This window comes from Eublepharis macularius, chromosome 7 (assembly GCF_028583425.1).
Source record: "Eublepharis macularius isolate TG4126 chromosome 7, MPM_Emac_v1.0, whole genome shotgun sequence".
Taxonomy (NCBI): Eukaryota; Metazoa; Chordata; class Lepidosauria; order Squamata; family Eublepharidae; genus Eublepharis; species Eublepharis macularius.
In genome coordinates this window covers 128,968,532-128,986,991 of record NC_072796.1, presented here as the reverse complement: position 1 = coordinate 128,986,991, position 18,460 = coordinate 128,968,532, and the positions used below count along the sequence as shown (strand labels likewise).

The 18,460-nt window shown below is 41.7% G+C and overlaps 1 protein-coding gene across 1 annotated transcript in view; it reads left to right on the top strand.

Annotated features, from left to right (window-relative positions):
* Positions 1–18,460, top strand: part of ASAP1 (ArfGAP with SH3 domain, ankyrin repeat and PH domain 1) — a 202,460-nt gene that overhangs the window by 151,665 nt on the left and 32,335 nt on the right. Inside the window, exons 13-14 of the mRNA XM_054984560.1 lie at positions 1,046–1,115; positions 17,089–17,176. Of these exons, the coding sequence (XP_054840535.1) occupies positions 1,046–1,115; positions 17,089–17,176 (158 nt within the window). The remainder of the gene's footprint in view (positions 1–1,045; positions 1,116–17,088; positions 17,177–18,460) is intronic.

The following is an 18,460-nucleotide window of genomic DNA, read 5'->3' as shown; positions in this document are numbered from 1 at the left end:
CAGATCAGCTTATATCATTCTTCTTGCCTCCATATTATCCTCACAACAACCCTGAGAGGTAGGTTAGGCTGTGTGACAGGATCAAAGTCATCCAGTGAACTTCCACAGTAGAGTGGTAATTCAAACCTGGGTCTCCTAGATCCTACTCTGAAACTCTAATAACTACATTACACTGACTTGATATTTGGGGCCAGTGATTTCTCCCTCAAAGGCCAAAACAGCCCTGAAAAGGGCTCTCCCTGCTTCCTCTGCTTTGTACTGACAGAAAACAAGCCTGGAATATTGGCTAAAATATTATGGTTGCCTAGCAACAGCCACTGAGTACATCTGGTTAAAGCTACAGGTACTCCTTTTATTATTTTGGGTTTTTTAAATCCCCAATGCATTTTTTTAGATTTCAGATTTCTCTGCAAACCTGAGACATTTTTCAGGTGTATAGGAAGATCTGTCTTGTCTGTTCATGGCTCCAGTCTCCAGATTTAAGTATCCAAAGATCAGGGCCGCTTGATTATTAGTATATAAGATAATATAAAGAGGATACCGAACCAGAAAAAAGGAGGGGAGAGTTGTTGGATGCTTGCATGTTTGTAAAATGTAGTTTTTACCAAACATTTAAATTTTTTTCTAGATTTCTTTCTCTTAGTGTGTATATAGTCGATGAATATATGCATAGATAGTAATGGATCTTAACAAGATTTCATGGCAGAACTGGAAATCCGATCCTATTAGGCCATTATGAATTATCTGCATGTCAAGACTTTACATGTGCAATTAAAATTGTTTTTACATTTGCCTACATCTACTCTTGTATTTGTCTAAAGTCTGGCTTCAGCCCTGTACCTCTGTAAACTTTCTTTGAAAGTGATGGGATTTCAATATACGCAAATGCATACGAGATTTCCACTAACTTGAAAAAACATGAATATATTGATTAATAACCCATCATAGAACCAGTGTCTTAAATTTGTACAGAGGAGGTTAATAAACATGACTTTTAAGTACAGTTTATGAAGTATGGCTTATTGTCCCTTTATTTAATGTTTAGGCTAAGGAAAGTTTGGCAAAGGAGAAAATGCACTGTCAAAAATGGTATTCTGACAATATCACATGCAACTGTAAGTAGCATTTATACCCAAATTGAACTTTACTCCAGTGTATATACTGAAATACTGCGTTGGCATGTTTCTGTTACTGCAATCAGCATTATTTAAAGTGTTGGCCCACCACTATGATAATGTAACAGATTATCCCAGCAGTGTAATTAGGCACTTTGTGTAGAGACAGAACTATTTATTTACTTTTCAGTTTGCCTGGCTAAAATCCCTCTATGCTCCATTCACGCAGGTATAAAACAAGCAAACCCTCACACACTCGCTTGGAGTAAGAGATGGTATTTTAGTATGCTTGACTAAAATCTGCTATTTGGTGTAGGGGAGCATGAATTTTTAACAGTTAGTATCGGCTATAGCTATGATGCCTCACTTGTTGATCCTTCAGTGCAGAAGTGAAAACAGTTTACTTAGTATAAATATAAGTCTTGTTAAGGGTGAAAGTCTTTTAACAACTGCTATTTTTCACATTCTTTTAACTTTTTTTTTTTTTGAGTGGAGGAGGTCTTTTTCTTTTAATACTCTTTCCAGCACTCCCATATGATGTAAATAGTAGATAGATTAGAAGTGTTTTACTTATTCATTTATTTAAAATGTTTACAGCCTCACCTTTCTTCTTAACAGAGGGGTGTAAGGTGGATGACAACAAATTAAAACCATATATCTACAAGTACGAAAAACACCAACATATGTTCAAAATACAATGCCAGTGCTGCAAAACTTTGGCCCCAGAAAAATTAAGGCAGTCAAAGAACCTCAAATGCCTTAAAACCCACCGTTTTGTAATCTCAACTGAATGCTGAAAGAGAGAGAAGCTTCTTTGCACTTTCGGGCAAGCTTCTCCAAGGAGAGCAGGCGACTAGTGAAAAAGAATGCACCTATGCCAGGGGTGGGCAAATTGCGGCCCGCGGGCCACATGCCGCCCGCTACAGAGTTTTTTGTGGCCCGCCAAGACAGTCAGAAAAATCCGCCTTGAACCGAGATTTCCTAAAATTAAATGTGCTTGCAGCTATAGATGATATGAAATTAGCACAATAAATAAATTGAATAAAACTACCACTATTTTATTTAATTTATATTTATTGATTTTTATGATACAATTTATACCTTTTCTGAAATGCAAAGTTAACTAATGAATGCAATCATTTTAAAAGGTGCGGCCCTCCGCTAACCTCCGCTCCCACAAAGTGGCCCCCGAGCCAAAACAATTGCCCACCCCTGACCTATGCCATCACCATTCCCACTTATATACAGTAAAGGATGAATGGCAGATAGTGTCCGAAAGAGTGGACTTCCCCATCAGGTGTCTATAGTGGACAGAAGTGGAGAATGCTTTCCCCAAATACTGTAGTCAAATAAGGAGCTTTTGAACAAGCCCATCTCTTCCCTACAGTTCTCCTCCTCAAATATATAATATAAGTTTTCAAAAGTTTGTATATGGACACCAAGTTTATCTACTTACATGCAGTCAGCATGTATCCATAAGATAATGTATTATATCTGTTTAATCTGTATTGTTTTAAAATTTAGCTGTAATTAGACATAGGTGATTGTTTAATTAGACCTGCTGCATTTACTGGGTGTGGCACAATTTGGTAAAGCCTAAAGAAACTTTATGTAGAAACTGTATGTATTGTGTGCATCTGCTCATTTTCATGTTCATCACACTTTTATGCCATCCTTTCTCCATGGAGCTCAGGGGTGTGTCCATGCGTCTCCTCTTCCCCCTTTTATCCTTACAACAACCCTAAGAGGTATGCAAGACTGAATGAATGGCAGGTTTAATGGGAGAGTGGGGATTTGAACCCAGTTCTCCCAGATCCCAGTCTCTCACTACACCACAAGCGGCACAAGCATTGAAATATTTTCTCTAAGTGACTTGGGGACAGGACAGTGATGGGATCATTGCTTTTCCTTCTAGATAACCATTCTGAGGGAGGACAAGAAGATTTCAGTCCTGTGTGTTCCTTTATATTTTTTACTTACTGAGGTTTCTTTTGGAACATGAAAAGCTGGCCTCTAGGAAACAGAGTTCTAGAAGGCTGTCTTGGTGCTCCCCTCTGTTCTTCTCCAGCGATAATGATGATTATGATAATTAGCATTTATATAGTGTTCAAGGCATTTCTCACTCAAATCTTCTAACTGCGGGGGCATGGGGCAGTCAAAGGGGACATCTTCAGGCCTCAGCCATAGACCCAACAGAACGATTCCGTCTTACAGGCCCTGCCGAACTGTGATAAATCCCACAGGGTCCAGGTCTCCGATGGTAGAGAGTCCCACCAGACCAGAGCCAGGGTCAAAAAAGCCCTGGCCCGGGTTGAGGCCAGACAATTATCTCTTGGGCAGGGGATCACCAGCAGCTGCTTGCTGCTCAGCGCAAGGCTTTCCAGGGAATGTGGACAGACGGTCCCATGGGTATATCGGCCCCAGTCCATTGAGGGCTTTGAATGTCAAAACCAAAACCTGGGTAGAGCGTGTTGCAGTAGTCCAGTCTGGAGGTGACCATTGCAGGGATCACTGAGATAACGTGGCAAAGAAGAAATGGGAAGAGACCATGATGGACAGGCAAACAGCAGGGAACAAAGCCATAGAATGGACAGGAGACAAGATCAAAGGGTATTTGTATAAATATACAACCACTTAGATCCACAGGCAACTGATGCATATGGGGCAGTAACTGCAGAATAAATAAACAAGTACTGTGGTTATATTGTCGAAGGCTTTCACAGTCAGAGAATGATGGTTGTTGTGGATTTTCCGGGCTGTATAGCCGTGGTCTTGGCATTGTAGTTCCTGATGTTTCGCCAGCAGCTGTGACTGGCATCTTCAGAGGCGTAGCAGCAAAAGACAGAGATCTCTCAGTGTCACGTCAGGAACTACAATGCCAAGATCACGGCTATACAGCCCGGAAAATCCACAACAACCAAGTACTGTGGTTCATTGGCACTTTACGTTCATCTGAAAACTGTGGGGGTAGTACTGTCGTTATGGCAAATAAACACTTCATTATATGACAGAAACCATCATGTGAAAGTTTTAAAATGCTCACCATGGAGTTCTTGCTCACATGTAATCTTCAAAAATAACACTGTTTATCTCCAAGAATCCTTTCCTTGAGCGCACACAGCATTCAGTGCCTAATACCCAATATCCTGCAGAGTAATTTGTTTGTTTAACTCTCTTAAATGGGTTCCGGTCACTGTACCAAAGAAAGGTCAGGTGTGAACATTGTTTTCAAACCTTGTGGTTTTTGAAAAGCAAAAATGTCATATTGTTCATAGAGATTTCTTTGTTCTGGAGATCAAGAGAATGTAAATTTCACAGACTATGGTTGTGCTTTCCTAACCATTTAATTGGATCGGTTGGCAAATTGCCAGACTGAAGCGAAAGTAAAGTAATGTCGAAGGCTTTCACGGCCGGAGAACGATGGTTGTTGGGGGTTTTCCGGGCTGTATTGCCGTGGTCTTGGCATTGTAGTTCCTGACGTTTCGCCAGCAGCTGTGGCTGGCATCTTCAGAGGTGTAGCACCAAAAGACAGAGATCTCTCAGTGTCACAGTGTGGAAAAGATGTAGGTCATTTGTATCATCTCAGGAGGGGTGGGGTTGAGCTGAGTCATTCTGTAAGAGTTTCCCAGGGTGTGGAATGCTAATGGCGGGAGGCTTCACTGTATCCTGAGGAGGTTCTTTTGCATATGGATTGGTGCTTGATGTGCTAATCTTCTCTGCAGGGCTATTGTCGGGTGTGGAGTGTTTTGTTGGCCTGGTGTTTTTCAGAACTGGAGCCCATGCTCTGTTCATTCTTAAGGTTTCTTCTTTCCTGTTGAAGTTTTGCTTATGCTTGTGAATTTCAATGGCTTCCCTGTGCAGTCTGACAAAGTAGTTGGAAGTGTTGTCCAGTATTTTGGTGTCCTAGAATAAGATACTGTGCCCTGTTTGAGTTAGGCTATGTTCAGCCACTGCTGATTTTTCAGGCTGTCCAAGTCTGCAGTGTCTTTCATGTTCTTTTATTCTTGTCTGGATGCTACGCTTTGTGGTCCCGATGTAAACTTGTCCACAGCTGCAGGGTATACGGTATACTCCTGCAGAGGTGAGGGGGTCTCTGCTGTCTTTTGCTGATCGTAGCATCTGTTGTATTTTTCGGGTGGGTCTGAATACTGCTTGAAGGTTATGCTTTTCCATAAGCTTTCCCATCTGATCAGTAATTCCTTTGATATATGGCAAAAACACTTTTCCTGTAGGTGACTGTTTTTCCTTGGTTGTTTGATTCATCCTGGGTTTGATTGCTCTTCGGATTTCATTTCTGGAGTAGCCATTTGCCTGAAGTGCGTGGTTTAGATGATTCATTTCCTCATTGAGAAAGCGCGGCTCACATATCCGTCTTGCACGATCCACTAATGTTTTCATTATGCCTCTTTTCTGTCGGGGGTGGTGATTGGAGTTTTTGTGTAAGTACCGATCAGTGTGAGTTGGTTTCCTGTAGACCTTGTGACCTAACTGAAAGTTTGCTTTGCGGATGACCAAGGTATCCAGGAATGAGAGTTTTCCCTCACTTTCTTTCTCCATTGTGAATTGTATGTTCAGGTGGATGTTGTTGAGATGATTCAAAAACTCCCTCAATTCTTCCTCCCCATGGCTCCAAATGATGAATGTATCATCCACAAACCGGAACCATACACTGGGTTTGTGGGGTGCTGATTCTAGAGCTGTTTTTTCAAAATGTTCCATGTAGAAGTTTGCTATAACTGGGCTGAGTGGGCTCCCCATGGCCACCCCATCCATCTGTTCATATGCATAATGAAAACATTAGTGGATCGTGCAAGACGGATATGTGAGCCGCGCTTTCTCAATGAGGAAATGAATCATCTAAACCACGCACTTCAGGCAAATGGCTACTCCAGAAATGAAATCCGAAGAGCAATCAAACCCAGGATGAATCAAACAACCAAGGAAAAACAGTCACCTACAGGAAAAGTGTTTTTGCCATATATCAAAGGAATTACTGATCAGATGGGAAAGCTTATGGAAAAGCATAACCTTCAAGCAGTATTCAGACCCACCCGAAAAATACAACAGATGCTACGATCAGCAAAAGACAGCAGAGACCCCCTCACCTCTGCAGGAGTATACCGTATACCCTGCAGCTGTGGACAAGTTTACATCGGGACCACAAAGCGTAGCATCCAGACAAGAATAAAAGAACATGAAAGACACTGCAGACTTGGACAGCCTGAAAAATCAGCAGTGGCTGAACATAGCCTAACTCAAACAGGGCACAGTATCTTATTCCAGGACACCAAAATACTGGACAACACTTCCAACTACTTTGTCAGACTGCACAGGGAAGCCATTGAAATTCACAAGCATAAGCAAAACTTCAACAGGAAAGAAGAAACCTTAAGAATGAACAGAGCATGGGCTCCAGTTCTGAAAAACACCAGGCCAACAAAACACTCCACACCCGACAATAGCCCTGCAGAGAAGATTAGCACATCAAGCACCAATCCATATGCAAAAGAACCTCCTCAGGATACAGTGAAGCCTCCCGCCATTAGCATTCCACACCCTGGGAAACTCTTACAGAATGACTCAGCTCAACCCCACCCCTCCTGAGATGATACAAATGACCCACATCTTTTCCACACTGTGACACTGAGAGATCTCTGTCTTTTGGTGCTACACCTCTGAAGATGCCAGCCACAGCTGCTGGCGAAACGTCAGGAACTACAATGCCAAGACCACGGCAATACAGCCCGGAAAACCCCCAACAACCATCGAAAGTAAAGTAACTTTTGAGTTTATTTTAAAAGTGCATAAATTTGCAATGAGCATCATAAGAAATAACTTTCATTGCTTTCACCAGAGGTTGATGGAAATCTGCTTGGGAACAGTGTTTCACATTAAGTAGGTAAATGCTTTTTTAGATTAATCATCCTTTGCCACCTCCTTTTTTCCTTTTGAATAGAGAAATTCATAAGTGGCCTTAGGAATTAGAATAGATGTTCAGAAGAATGACTAACTAGTGCTGAATATTTTTGAGTTTGGGCCTATTATTTTCTTGATCAATTAAATAGTTTTTAGTCATCACGCAAACCAGTTTTAATAAAACATTTACTGATCGCTTAGCTACACTTAAGAGATTGGAATTTCCTCTTGGGCTCGTGTGCTCCTCCTCTGTTTCCTCTCTCCCACTTGCATTCTTCCTCCTTTCCCTCGCCAGCATGAACAATGGCTAGTGTTACATCTATGAATGCTAACCACAGTTAAACCAGAATGTGAAATCATGATCAGCTGCAGCTTTCAGCCTCTGGTTTACAGCTGACTGATGCTTAGTGGTCGGTCTGGTGCAGAAGTGTAGCACTGAAAAAGAAGAAATGGGAGGATTTGAATGGGAGAAGCATACAAGTATGAAGGGTGTTTCTGGTTTCTTAACCATCCTAAAGAGATCAGGAAATACGACATCCGTTCTAAACCATAATATAATCTATGGCTATAGATAAGGTACTGACTTTTCTCCCAGTGTTATCTTTCAAGCATCTTCTATGCCATGGTTCATTGATTAAACATTTGGAGCTGAAGATCTTTGTGCGAAGTTCATTGAATGGGGACATATTTTTTTATTTTAAATTTTTATTTGAAAGTAAAGAAAAACAATAAACAACAAAGACAATAAACAATGGATAAAATAATATAAGCAAGATACATAACTATACACAAAACCAGTAAAAACAGAATATATAACAGCCTGTTATACTACGGAAGTATTTCTCCTCTCCATCTCCTTCCTTACATACATTCCACATTTATAATCAGAATTTTAAAATGTTAATATTACAGTTGGTCTACTTTAATAATAGCTATTCTTAGTTTATCTTAATTTTCAGGTACATAGTCAAAAACGTCTTTCCATTTTTTTTGAAATTCTAAGATTGGTCTGTTATGTATATAAGAAGTTAATTTGGCCAGAGACGCATATTCCTACAATTTGTTCATCTACTCAGTTGCATCTGGGCAAGAGTCTGTTTTCCATTTTGCTGTTCTCGCTGCCATCACCATATATTTAAGTAGTTCACTGTGTGTTTTTATATTATTACTAGGTAAAATATTTAATAACATTTAATAATAAATGGGACCTTCTTGTCCCCCTTCCTGCTCTCTGACACTGAGCACCATGAAATCCTGCTCCAGGGGGCCACTCATTCTTGGGAACAAAGAGGAGGTTTGCAATGGGAGGGATGAAATGAGCAGAAATTACCACCTGTTCTTCTGCCAACAGAAGTGCCGTTCCACTGACCTAAACACCCTAATGCCAGTAGACAACACTTCTGAATCTAATTGCATGTCTGAAAAGAATCCATAGACTTCGCTCCTTGAATTTCAATGCAAAGAGATTTTATTCCTGGAGTCTTCTGCAAAAAAAGACGTAAACGTGGATGCCATTCCCTGCCCTGGATAGCCCAGGCAAGCCTGATCTCATCAGATCTCAAAAGCTAAGCAGGGGTCTGTCTTGGTTAGTAATTGGATGGGAGATTTCCAAAGCAGACGAGGGTTGCAGACGCAGAAAATGGCAAACCACCTCTGTTAGTCTCTTGCCTTGAAATCCCAAGTAGGGGCTGTCATAAGTCAGCTATGACTTGATGGCACTTCCCACCACAATGGATGCCGTATGGTGATTGAGAGAGACTGCTGGTTGCTGTATGAATGACAGTGCAACAAGGAGAGAAGCGTCATGATAGTTCTGCTTACTTGGATCTGCCTTGAACTTGACCTAGTGGTGCTGGAGATGTGTGGAAGCTCAGGTCATTTAATAATGCATACTGCAACCTTAGAGGGTTTTTGTAAGTAAGGCTCACATTACCCTAGGCATTAACAACAATTAGAGAGGTGTTTGTAATGTAAATGAAGAGTCTGGCTATTGTAGGTTTACACTTTTCTGTTGTGACACCTAACAAGAATGTTCATTGCAATGCTTTGTATTTTGGGGTAGGCATCTGTAACTTTCGTGTGGATTTCAGGAAGTGTGATAGATTTTTAACAAATCCGTGGAATGAATGAGACTTGTGTTAAGAAGATTGCTGAGTTGAGCCAAAAAGGTTCCTTGGTAGTTTTTCAGTAAATAGTGATACATGATCCTTATTTCTCTCCCCCTCATGTGTTAAATGTCACTTAGAGGCATACCTTTCTCTACTGTTCTCTGTGCTAGCAGTATGTTAATATCTCATCCCTCTAGTCTTATGTAACTACTTGACTTTCATGAGTCAAATTCAAATGTAGAAGAAATACAAAAAGAGACATTAAATCTGACAAAGCCTGGTAGGTGTAGAGGCTGGAAGGAGAATTAAAAAAAATTGTATCAGGGCAAGCTTTTCAAGGATGTAAAAATACCAAATGGTCATTTAAATGTCAATGTAGGAAAATGTCATTCTTTCACTATGTGGAGGTTTTGTTTTCTTTGCCATTTAAGCATTTAAACCATACTGGGAAAATGCTTTTAAGATTAGAAACCGAACAAAGCTCAGTACAAGTTACCAGCTATTTGAGCTTTTTTTCTGGTCTGTGCCACCTTGTTCTCTCCAGGACAACTGAACATTTTTAACAGGTTTTTGGTAGTCACCCCTGTCTGGAGTACGTGGCCAGCTATTGTAGTGTTGAGGCAAGCTGTAAAGGTTGATGGAGTGAATGTTGCTGCTCCAGAGTCATGGAGACAAACTTGGTTCTGCCCAGGCTGGCTGAATTTTGTATCCTCTCTCTCTCTTCCATCATTTTTCCATTAAATTATAGGTAACCATGTTGGTCCATGGAATATATCCCAAAACAGTAGCGTAATATCTTTGTGTCAGGACACACCTCTTGATCTCTGTAGAGAAGCTGGTCTCTTTGGCCATAAGAATTGAGGCATACTGGCAAGAGTCTAGATGCATTATGGGTAAGCCCTGGTAGCATGAGAATGATTCCGCAGATTTCCAGCACAGGGTGATGGTAGTGAGGAAGAAGTCTCCAAAGCCAGGAGGCCAGACTGAAGCACCCTCGCTAATTAAGCTTATCTACCCAGCTGAGGTCCTCATGGGGATAGTGTTCCTGTTCTGGTGACATAAGACGATGCAGACACAGCTGCAGAGCATCATCAGCACATGTCATTGCAAGGCACTGATTGGTCAAACAAATCTCCCCGAGTTGCCAGGCTTGTGGGCATAATAATTTTGCTTTTGCAGCTTCTGGCATAGGCCTCATACTGTCAGTCATTTGTTCCTTCTGACCCTGCTTTGATTACAGATCCAGAGGAGTTAGCCATGTTAGTCTGTAGTGGCAAAATAGTAAGAGTCCAGTAGCATTTTTAAGACTAACCAATTTTATTGTAGCATAAGCTTTCGAGAACCACAGCTCTGATGCATCTGACGAAGAGAGACAGTTTAGTGTAGTGATTAAGAGCACAGGACTCTAATCTGGAGAACCGGGTTTGATTCCTCACTCCTCCACTTGAAGCCAGCTAGGTGACCTTGGATCAGTCACAGCTTCTAGCTCTCTCAGCCCCGCCCACCTCACAGGGTGTTGGTTGTGGGGATAATAATGACATACTTTGTAAACCTATCTGAGTGGGTGTTAAGTCATCCTGAAGGGCGGAATAATGTTGTTATTACTACTACTACTACTACTACTACTACTACTACTTATGCTACAGTAAAGTTGGTTAGTCTTAATGGTGCTACTGGACTCTTTACTATATTGCTTTGATTATGGGTGTCTTCGCTCCCTGGGATTATAACTTGGATCTGATGCCTTGGGCTTCAGACCTGAATGCCATGTGATACCTGCAAATTACCATCATGAATTAGGTTGGCAATGTCTCTGCCAGTAAGTATAGTGTAGGATTTAGCTAGCTTGATTGTTTTATCTATTTCTTTTGCACACTTTCCAAATATAATCGTTTATGCATAGTACTAATAAAATGTTCTTTGTTACTGGGGTGTTTATTGGTTTCTGGCTTCAGCATAACCCAGTGCCTAGACCTGGTTTAGTCAAGCTACCGTTGTAACTTCTTTGGGGAGATTCAGCATAATTGACTTTCAGGTAAAGTTCAGTAAAGCCTGAGGTCTGTTTACCTTGGTCTCTGTACTAGGGCTTAGTTGGGGTAAATGGTAGCAGACTTAAGTATCCCCGCTGAATTTAGATGTTGTGTGATAGGACTGGGGCTTAATTCTAGTTCTGCAATCCTTCTTGGACAAGTGGATCTTTTTTGTTCCTCTTAATCTCTTGACAGACTCAAGTTTAAGAAAACTACAAACATCACACTTTGGGCTGTGCTGTATTTTCCTTCTCTTCCATCCAATCTGATGGAGAGTTCAGGGGAACTTTTGAACTTGCACTCACTATTTTTTTAATCTTGATTTAGCCAGTGTGGTATAGTGGGAGCGTTGAGGTAGGATTTGGGAGATCCAGGTTTAAATTTCTACTCTGCCATGGAAGCTCGCTGGGTGACCTTGGGCAAGTCACACACTCTCAGCCTAACCTACTTCACAGGATTGTTATGAGGATAAAATGGAAGCAGGAAAAACAACGTAAGCCACTTTAACTCCCCGTTGGGGAGAAAGGCAGGGTATAAATGAAGTAAATAAATGATAACATCTCCTTACTTAACTGTTTCTCACTGAAGTAACTTTCACGCATCCAGTGAAGAGGCTTGTGAAAATCTTACATCACAACAAACTTGTTAGGTTTTAATATATCACAGGACCCTTTCTCATTCTAGGTACTTGTAACAGTAGATTTCCATCTTGTCTAATACAAATGTATTGTGTTGCTTTAAAAAAGAGGGGGGAATATTGGAAGTAGCCTGAGCTACCTAAGCATATGGATATGCATTCGTTGGCCAACAAACCCTAAACTGAGCCTCTGTGTGATCAGAAGTCTTCAAATGGTTGTCGACCCAGTGAGCTGGAATGAGTAGAGTATGAGATTGAGGATCTGAGAGAACCAGGTTCAAATTGGCCATGAAGCTTGCTGGATGACCTTGGGCCATTCCCCAAATCTTAGGATTGCCTCACAGGGTAGTTGTGAGGAGAAAATGAAGAAGAAAAATCCATGTACCCTGTTCAGATCTCCTTAGGGGAAGTATGGGATAAATTTGTATAAGGCAGAAGATTTGTAGCCGCTACTTGTTCTGACGGCATCTGTAGTTACCAGATAGGAACAAGGCATTGCTGGGTTTGGAGTTTCTTGAGTGGACTTTTTATGGCCCCACTGAATCCTGGTGGAAAGATAATGGAATGACTGTCACTTGCTTTTGTGCATGATATAACATCACAATTCTTCCGAGATCTATTTCTGTGTTGTAAACAAAATGGGGTTGCAGTTGTTCAGCTACGCCCTGTTTTGGCACTTTCACAAATTGAAGGATATCTCCTCCTACACCCTGATTTTCTTCTTTTGAAAATTTTAAAGTAAAAGTTTTTCAGTTTGTTCTTCCAAAAATGTAACATTTATGTTCTAATTTTAATTCTGTATATAGCATGTACATCTGTGAAGAGTGACGATGTCTGTCTTACGGATAACAATAGCTATCTAGAGAACTGAAGCCCTGACTTGGATAGTTCAGGCAAGTCCAGTCTGGTCAGATCTCAGACGCTAAGCAGGGTTGGCGCTAGTTAATACTTGGATGGGAAACCGCTAGGGAAGTCCAGGGTCACTACACAGAGGCAGGCAATGTAAGCCACCTCTGTTAATCTCTTGCCTTGAAAACCCCAGCAAGGTCACCATAATTTGGCTGTCATACATTAACTGCAGGCCAAAATGCCATTATGTTTGACACATGTCAGGACACAGGCACCCCCTCCCACCGCCCGACTTTTAGTCAAATGTCAGAGCGTGGACTAACCATAAAAAAAAAGTCTTTGTCACCCTACACAGCTCCACATGCTGCAAGGGAGAAGGAGTCCTTCATGCTTCCCTCCTTTGGGGGGTGGGGGCTGCTTACCGTTTCCTCAATCTAGAAGAAGGGGCAAGCAGCTCCTCCCTTGGCTGTTTCCACTGGCAAAAAAGGTACTGAAGGGAAACATGAAGCCTGTCCTTGACAATAAAGATGTTTTTAAAGGTTAGTCCCTGTTCTGACATTAACTATGAATCAGGTTGGGAACCCATGTCCCAACCCATGGCAAACTCGAAGTGTATTTTGGCCCTGAGGTAGTCGGAATAGGAATAGTGGTTTTCTTTTACTTCAGAGCAGTGACATGGAGTTGTTAATTTAATCAGACAAACTGTGCTGGGATATCAGTTGCTTAATTCTTTTCTCTCATGACATTTCCCTGATCTAAATTGCTCTCTCAGCTGCTGTTAACCCCATGGGTCAAGGGGAATACCTGTATGGCTGCCAGGGGACTCCCAAGTGTGCTGTATAATTGAGCGGGAATTTAATATACGAGCTACTGAGGAAGGCAACAGTTCAAACTGCATTCTGCTGTTGTTGATTTTTATGGCTTAATACTTTTTAGAAACATTTTGATAACCCATGTGGAATGGCATATCATGTGTTTTATCATTTCGTAGTGGGGAGATTCCTGAAGCTTCTTGATGGATGGCTCAGTCTCTTAGCTGTTAAGCTGCGTAAACTCACAGAGTTGTTCAGCTAAAATCATGATACCACAGGTTTTTGCATGGCCTTGGTCTCCTCTCTAACATTAATTTCAGTTCTGTCTCAGCAAGAGAGCAGGTGGATGGATTGCGTTATCCAACCACATCTACTAAGTAGCTGCTGACTTTAAGAGAGGAGATTTACATCACCGTTCCATATCTGGAATGCAAACCAGAAGCTCTTTTTTTCTCAACAGCACGTGGATTGCATTCTTCATGGTAAGACAGGTGAAGCAAAATCACTCTCCTCTGCTGTGGGGGAGCGAAAGATCACCCAAACGAAGGTATTCTTTTTGCGGGGAGTGAACTGTTTCAGAAAAAGCCTGCTGCTCCTCTCCCCCTCCCCTCCTTTGGCTCTGCCAAACTGTCGATAGATTAAAAGATGAAATAAAAGGCAGCATGGACTTAATAGTACTTAATTATGCCACACTGCTCTGGTTTCCTGTTTGGCACAGTTTTATGCAGTGTGATATTATGACATCATAAGTCATTTGACCCAATCTAACAAACCTTTTCTTTAGTCCAGGGAAGTATCGGAGAAAAAAAGACTTGTAAAAATCTCTCAGTTTTGTACATGATGTTCTAAGTGTGGGAACTCCAGTGCCCTTCCTCTCTGTCATTATTGTTGTTATTATTCATTATTTCCATTTTCTTGGATCTGCCCACTGGTGGGTGATTAGATTCAAGTATCTGTTGAGAGTACCTTCTGTAAACCATAATGAAGAGCGTTGGAACATGCACTGGCTGCAGTCTGGGGAACTGTGAGCAAAAAAAAAGCTGCTTGCATTTTTACACATGTGGATTCTCCAGACTTGGCACAAGCTGTGAGCTCAGCTAGCTGAAATGGGCATAGAGCTCATGCTAGCAGTTGTGTATCCAGGTGCAGGATGTGGTCTTTGGAAGCAGCTTGGTTTTCTTTTTTTGCTCGCACAACTAGCTATCATAAATAGATTGCACAAGGGAAGTAGTTACTGTACAGACAAAAATCAGTTTCTGTATGCAGAAGCAGAACTTTGGTTTTTGCCTATTAAGTAGTTAAAAACATTGACTGTGTTATAAGGACACTATAATCTTCACTGAACCTGAGAATCATCACAGACAGAATGGGTTAATAAGGTGCACCTTGATTCTAAGTAATGTGAAAATAAGTTCCATCGAAGTCCGTCATTACTTCAAGTGAACATATTTAGGATCCAGGTTTCAGGCAAACTAAGCTAAGGGGAACCAAATTTCCAGAAGTCAGTCCTAGATGGGGGCACAAATAAATGCTTCTCTGCAATATTAGATGAAGACACTGGCAGTGTCCCTTTATTTGTTGAAAATATCTACCTTTATAAATAACCAAAAACTTGGGTGGAACCGATCTACAGTTTGAAATAATTGCATTATTGCATTTCATAAGAAAGAAAAATCAAATCCAGCTGGTAAACGTAGTTGCTGAAGGAGAACTAGTGGATTTAATGGCCTTTTTATTGTGTTGGAGCTACGGAAGACTAGGAGAACTCTGCTTTCCTAACACCTGGTGCTTTTTAGGTGATGCCAAGAAACATTTTTATCTCATAAAAGAAAAAATTTTTAAAAAATGTTTTTCTCTACACTTGTAGAGATTCTACACTGATTTGGCCCTGGAGGTTCAGAATTCTGACTTACTTACATGAGGCTGTAAATGGGAACACCAGATATTTTATGAGTAATTAAAAATGTTTAAATTGCATGCATTTGGGACAGATTTTGGCGTAAAGGCTCAATTGAATGAGTTTCTTCCAGGGAAAATGTCCTGACAGGGAGCAAGATTGCAGGCATCATCAAAACTACCTTTAATCTCTCAACCCTTAGAAGGCACTGCCCCCTTGTGTTCAGCCTGTCATGATCTCCAACCATGAGCATGTTTAGGTGAAAACTGCATTTCTCAGTATTCTGAAAATTGCCTCCAAAACTATTCAAAGTCTTACCTATAAACATGCATTAGCTATCCTTTTTCTCCTTTTTAAGGAAAAGATGCTTGTGAGGGGAACAATTTGCAGCACAGTAGCAGCTGTGAAGAAGGCTGGTCAACTCTGTCCTCATCCTCTATTCTAGCCTTGCTGAAGCAGCTGTTCTCATAAAAGATGAGCATCTGTGACTGATAGGTGATTCTTTCCATGGGAGCAGGAAGCAGTGGCAACTTGTAGCTTCCTGTCTCCACCACTGGGAGATAATCCTCTTCTTCCTTCAGCTTGTCTCCTGTCTTGAACAAGAGAGCAGGGATTGCTAGAGAGCTGCACTGAGGCTGCTTTCTATTTTCACTGGAATGGGCACAGAGGAAAAGGCTGACACTGCTTGTTTACAGACTTCAGTGCATCATGTAAATTATGCGCTCATGGCAGAAGGTCAATACTGGAGCATTCATAAAGAATAACAAGGCTGCAAATAATAACAAATAGCAATGTATTTGTTATTATTTGCTTTGAATCAGAATAATTTTTTCTTTTAAAGAAACTCGTCATTCTAGTCATTTTAAAATTAATAGTGAATAGAGATGGGCATGAACCGGGAAAAAAACCAAGCCATGTTTTACGAACCACGAACTTTCGTGAACCTGTTTGTTTGGTTCATGAAAATGTCACTTCCAGGTCAGCATAAGGTCACTTCTGGGTCAGCAGGTGGTCTACAAAAAGCCCAACCCCCGTTGCCTAGGAAACTGATTGATTGGCGCCAGGCTGTCTGCAGTGAGGGACCAAAAAACAAACCAAATGAACCAGCCCAAAGTTTGTGGCGGTTTGTCAGAAATGGGCTCTGACGAACCGCTGGTTTGCAACCCACAAATCAACCCAGTTCGTACTGAACTTTGGTTCGTATTTCAGTTCGTGCCCATCTCTAATAGTGAACAAAGATGCAACTGTCATGTTTAAAATAAAAGGAGTATACAAGCCGGGGTTCTGCAAGGAATTGTTGGAGGGGAGAAATGCTCCACGCCGAAAAGATCTCTCTTCAGGAATGAATAAGCTCTCAAAGCCTTAATTGATAAGCTCTCGAGTCATAATCCTGGTTTTCCTTTAAGTGACTCTTACGTGTTCTTTATTTCTGTGCCTCTTTGAACATATTCAGTCCTCCCAAGGCCATTTTTTTGTGTAGATGTTTTTCTTTGATTAATTCACAAATTAATGTTTCTTAGGATTCCAGGGGAGTACCTTGAGAATGTAGGTCGCCTGGGAACTGGTCACCTTACTATTAGGAGTGGTGATAATGACAGCTTGTAGATAAGTGGTTTCATGTAAAGGGAGCACAAAAATTACAATAGTGGAAGAAAATATACATCTGTGAAATATTGTCTGTGAATCAAGAGTGCTATAAGTAAAATTAACTTTCCTTTTTTCAGTCAAACAGGCAGCCTGCTAAACTGAATTTACTGACTTGCCAGGTGAAACCAAATGCTGAAGACAAGAAGTCATTTGACCTAATATCACGTATGTTATATTTTAAAGATAATTACTGTGAGGTGAGCATTGATTTTGATGCTGGTGCCGGTAGCTAGTATGCTGTGCTTATTAAGCAGGGAGTAAATGTGGATAAGAGACCCCTCTCAAAGGTGCAGGCAGCAGAGCAATTGCACAAGAGTCCATAGTGCTACAAGCCACCAGTCGTGGAGCAGTATGCCAATGATGCCTCTGTAAGAGGCAGGGAACAAACTAGGACACGTTGATGCGGCCACACTCCAACATTAAGACCGCCATCCATCCATAGAACATGACAAGAGAGGGAACAAAGGGAAAACAGCACCCTCCTCCTTGGGATGGAACACTGTGTTGTGTTCAGATGGAACCTTGGAGGGAGTTCTGAAGAGCTGGTTTGAGTCCCATCCTGCCTCCGTGCTCACTTTTTCTAGGTGCCCACAAAGGAAAGGAAACATGGCTACTCCAGCCCAGAGCATTAGCATATTTTTGTAGCTCACTCAATGGAGGTAACCCCAGTAACTCAACCAAGATCTGTATAAGGGTTCAGGAGCCACCATCCTTTTGCCATGTGTGGAGAATGCAGACATGGGACAGCAACAAAGGAACACACAACTGCAGATTCACAAAGGCATTCTGTGTGTCAGTCCAGGCCTTGGGTTCAGCTGCCACTGAGGAGGTTGCTGGCATGAAGGCAAATCCAAGCAGCAGCAGCAACATAGAAAGAAGAGGCTAGACTAGAAACCACAGCTCAGGCACTAACACCCACCCAGCTTGGACAAAAAGAAACAAGATGTTTGATAGGGCATTAGTAATCCCCCAGATGCCCTGGTGTCAAAACTATATGTATAGCAGGACAGGGCAGACTGCAGAGAAAGGCATCCTGCAGTGGGGGAGGCCCAGGCATAGCACACCCACAGTCCCTGATTCAAGCCCTGCATGTGGCTAGAAGCCCAGAAAAGCATCCCAGGCACAGATAAGATTTTACTCGATTGAACACAAGGACTTGGGATGAGCTGTACAGACTGGTTAGGTGCCCCACATGCTTATCATTTCAGCTGACACTCCCTCATGCACCCTATCCCTGCTGAACTCAGAGCAGTGATGGCTCATAACTGCCACCTGGTCTCTTTCATGCCACCAAACGTTGTGTTCTGCCCATTCCCTCCCCCACCCCAGTTGGGCATAGCTTATCAGGTGTTAGCAGTGATCTGGGGGTGCAGTTTACAAAGGCACAGGAGCTAGGAAAGGACAGACACACTGGCAACCCCATGGCAGGGCAGCTGGAAGCAGACTGGT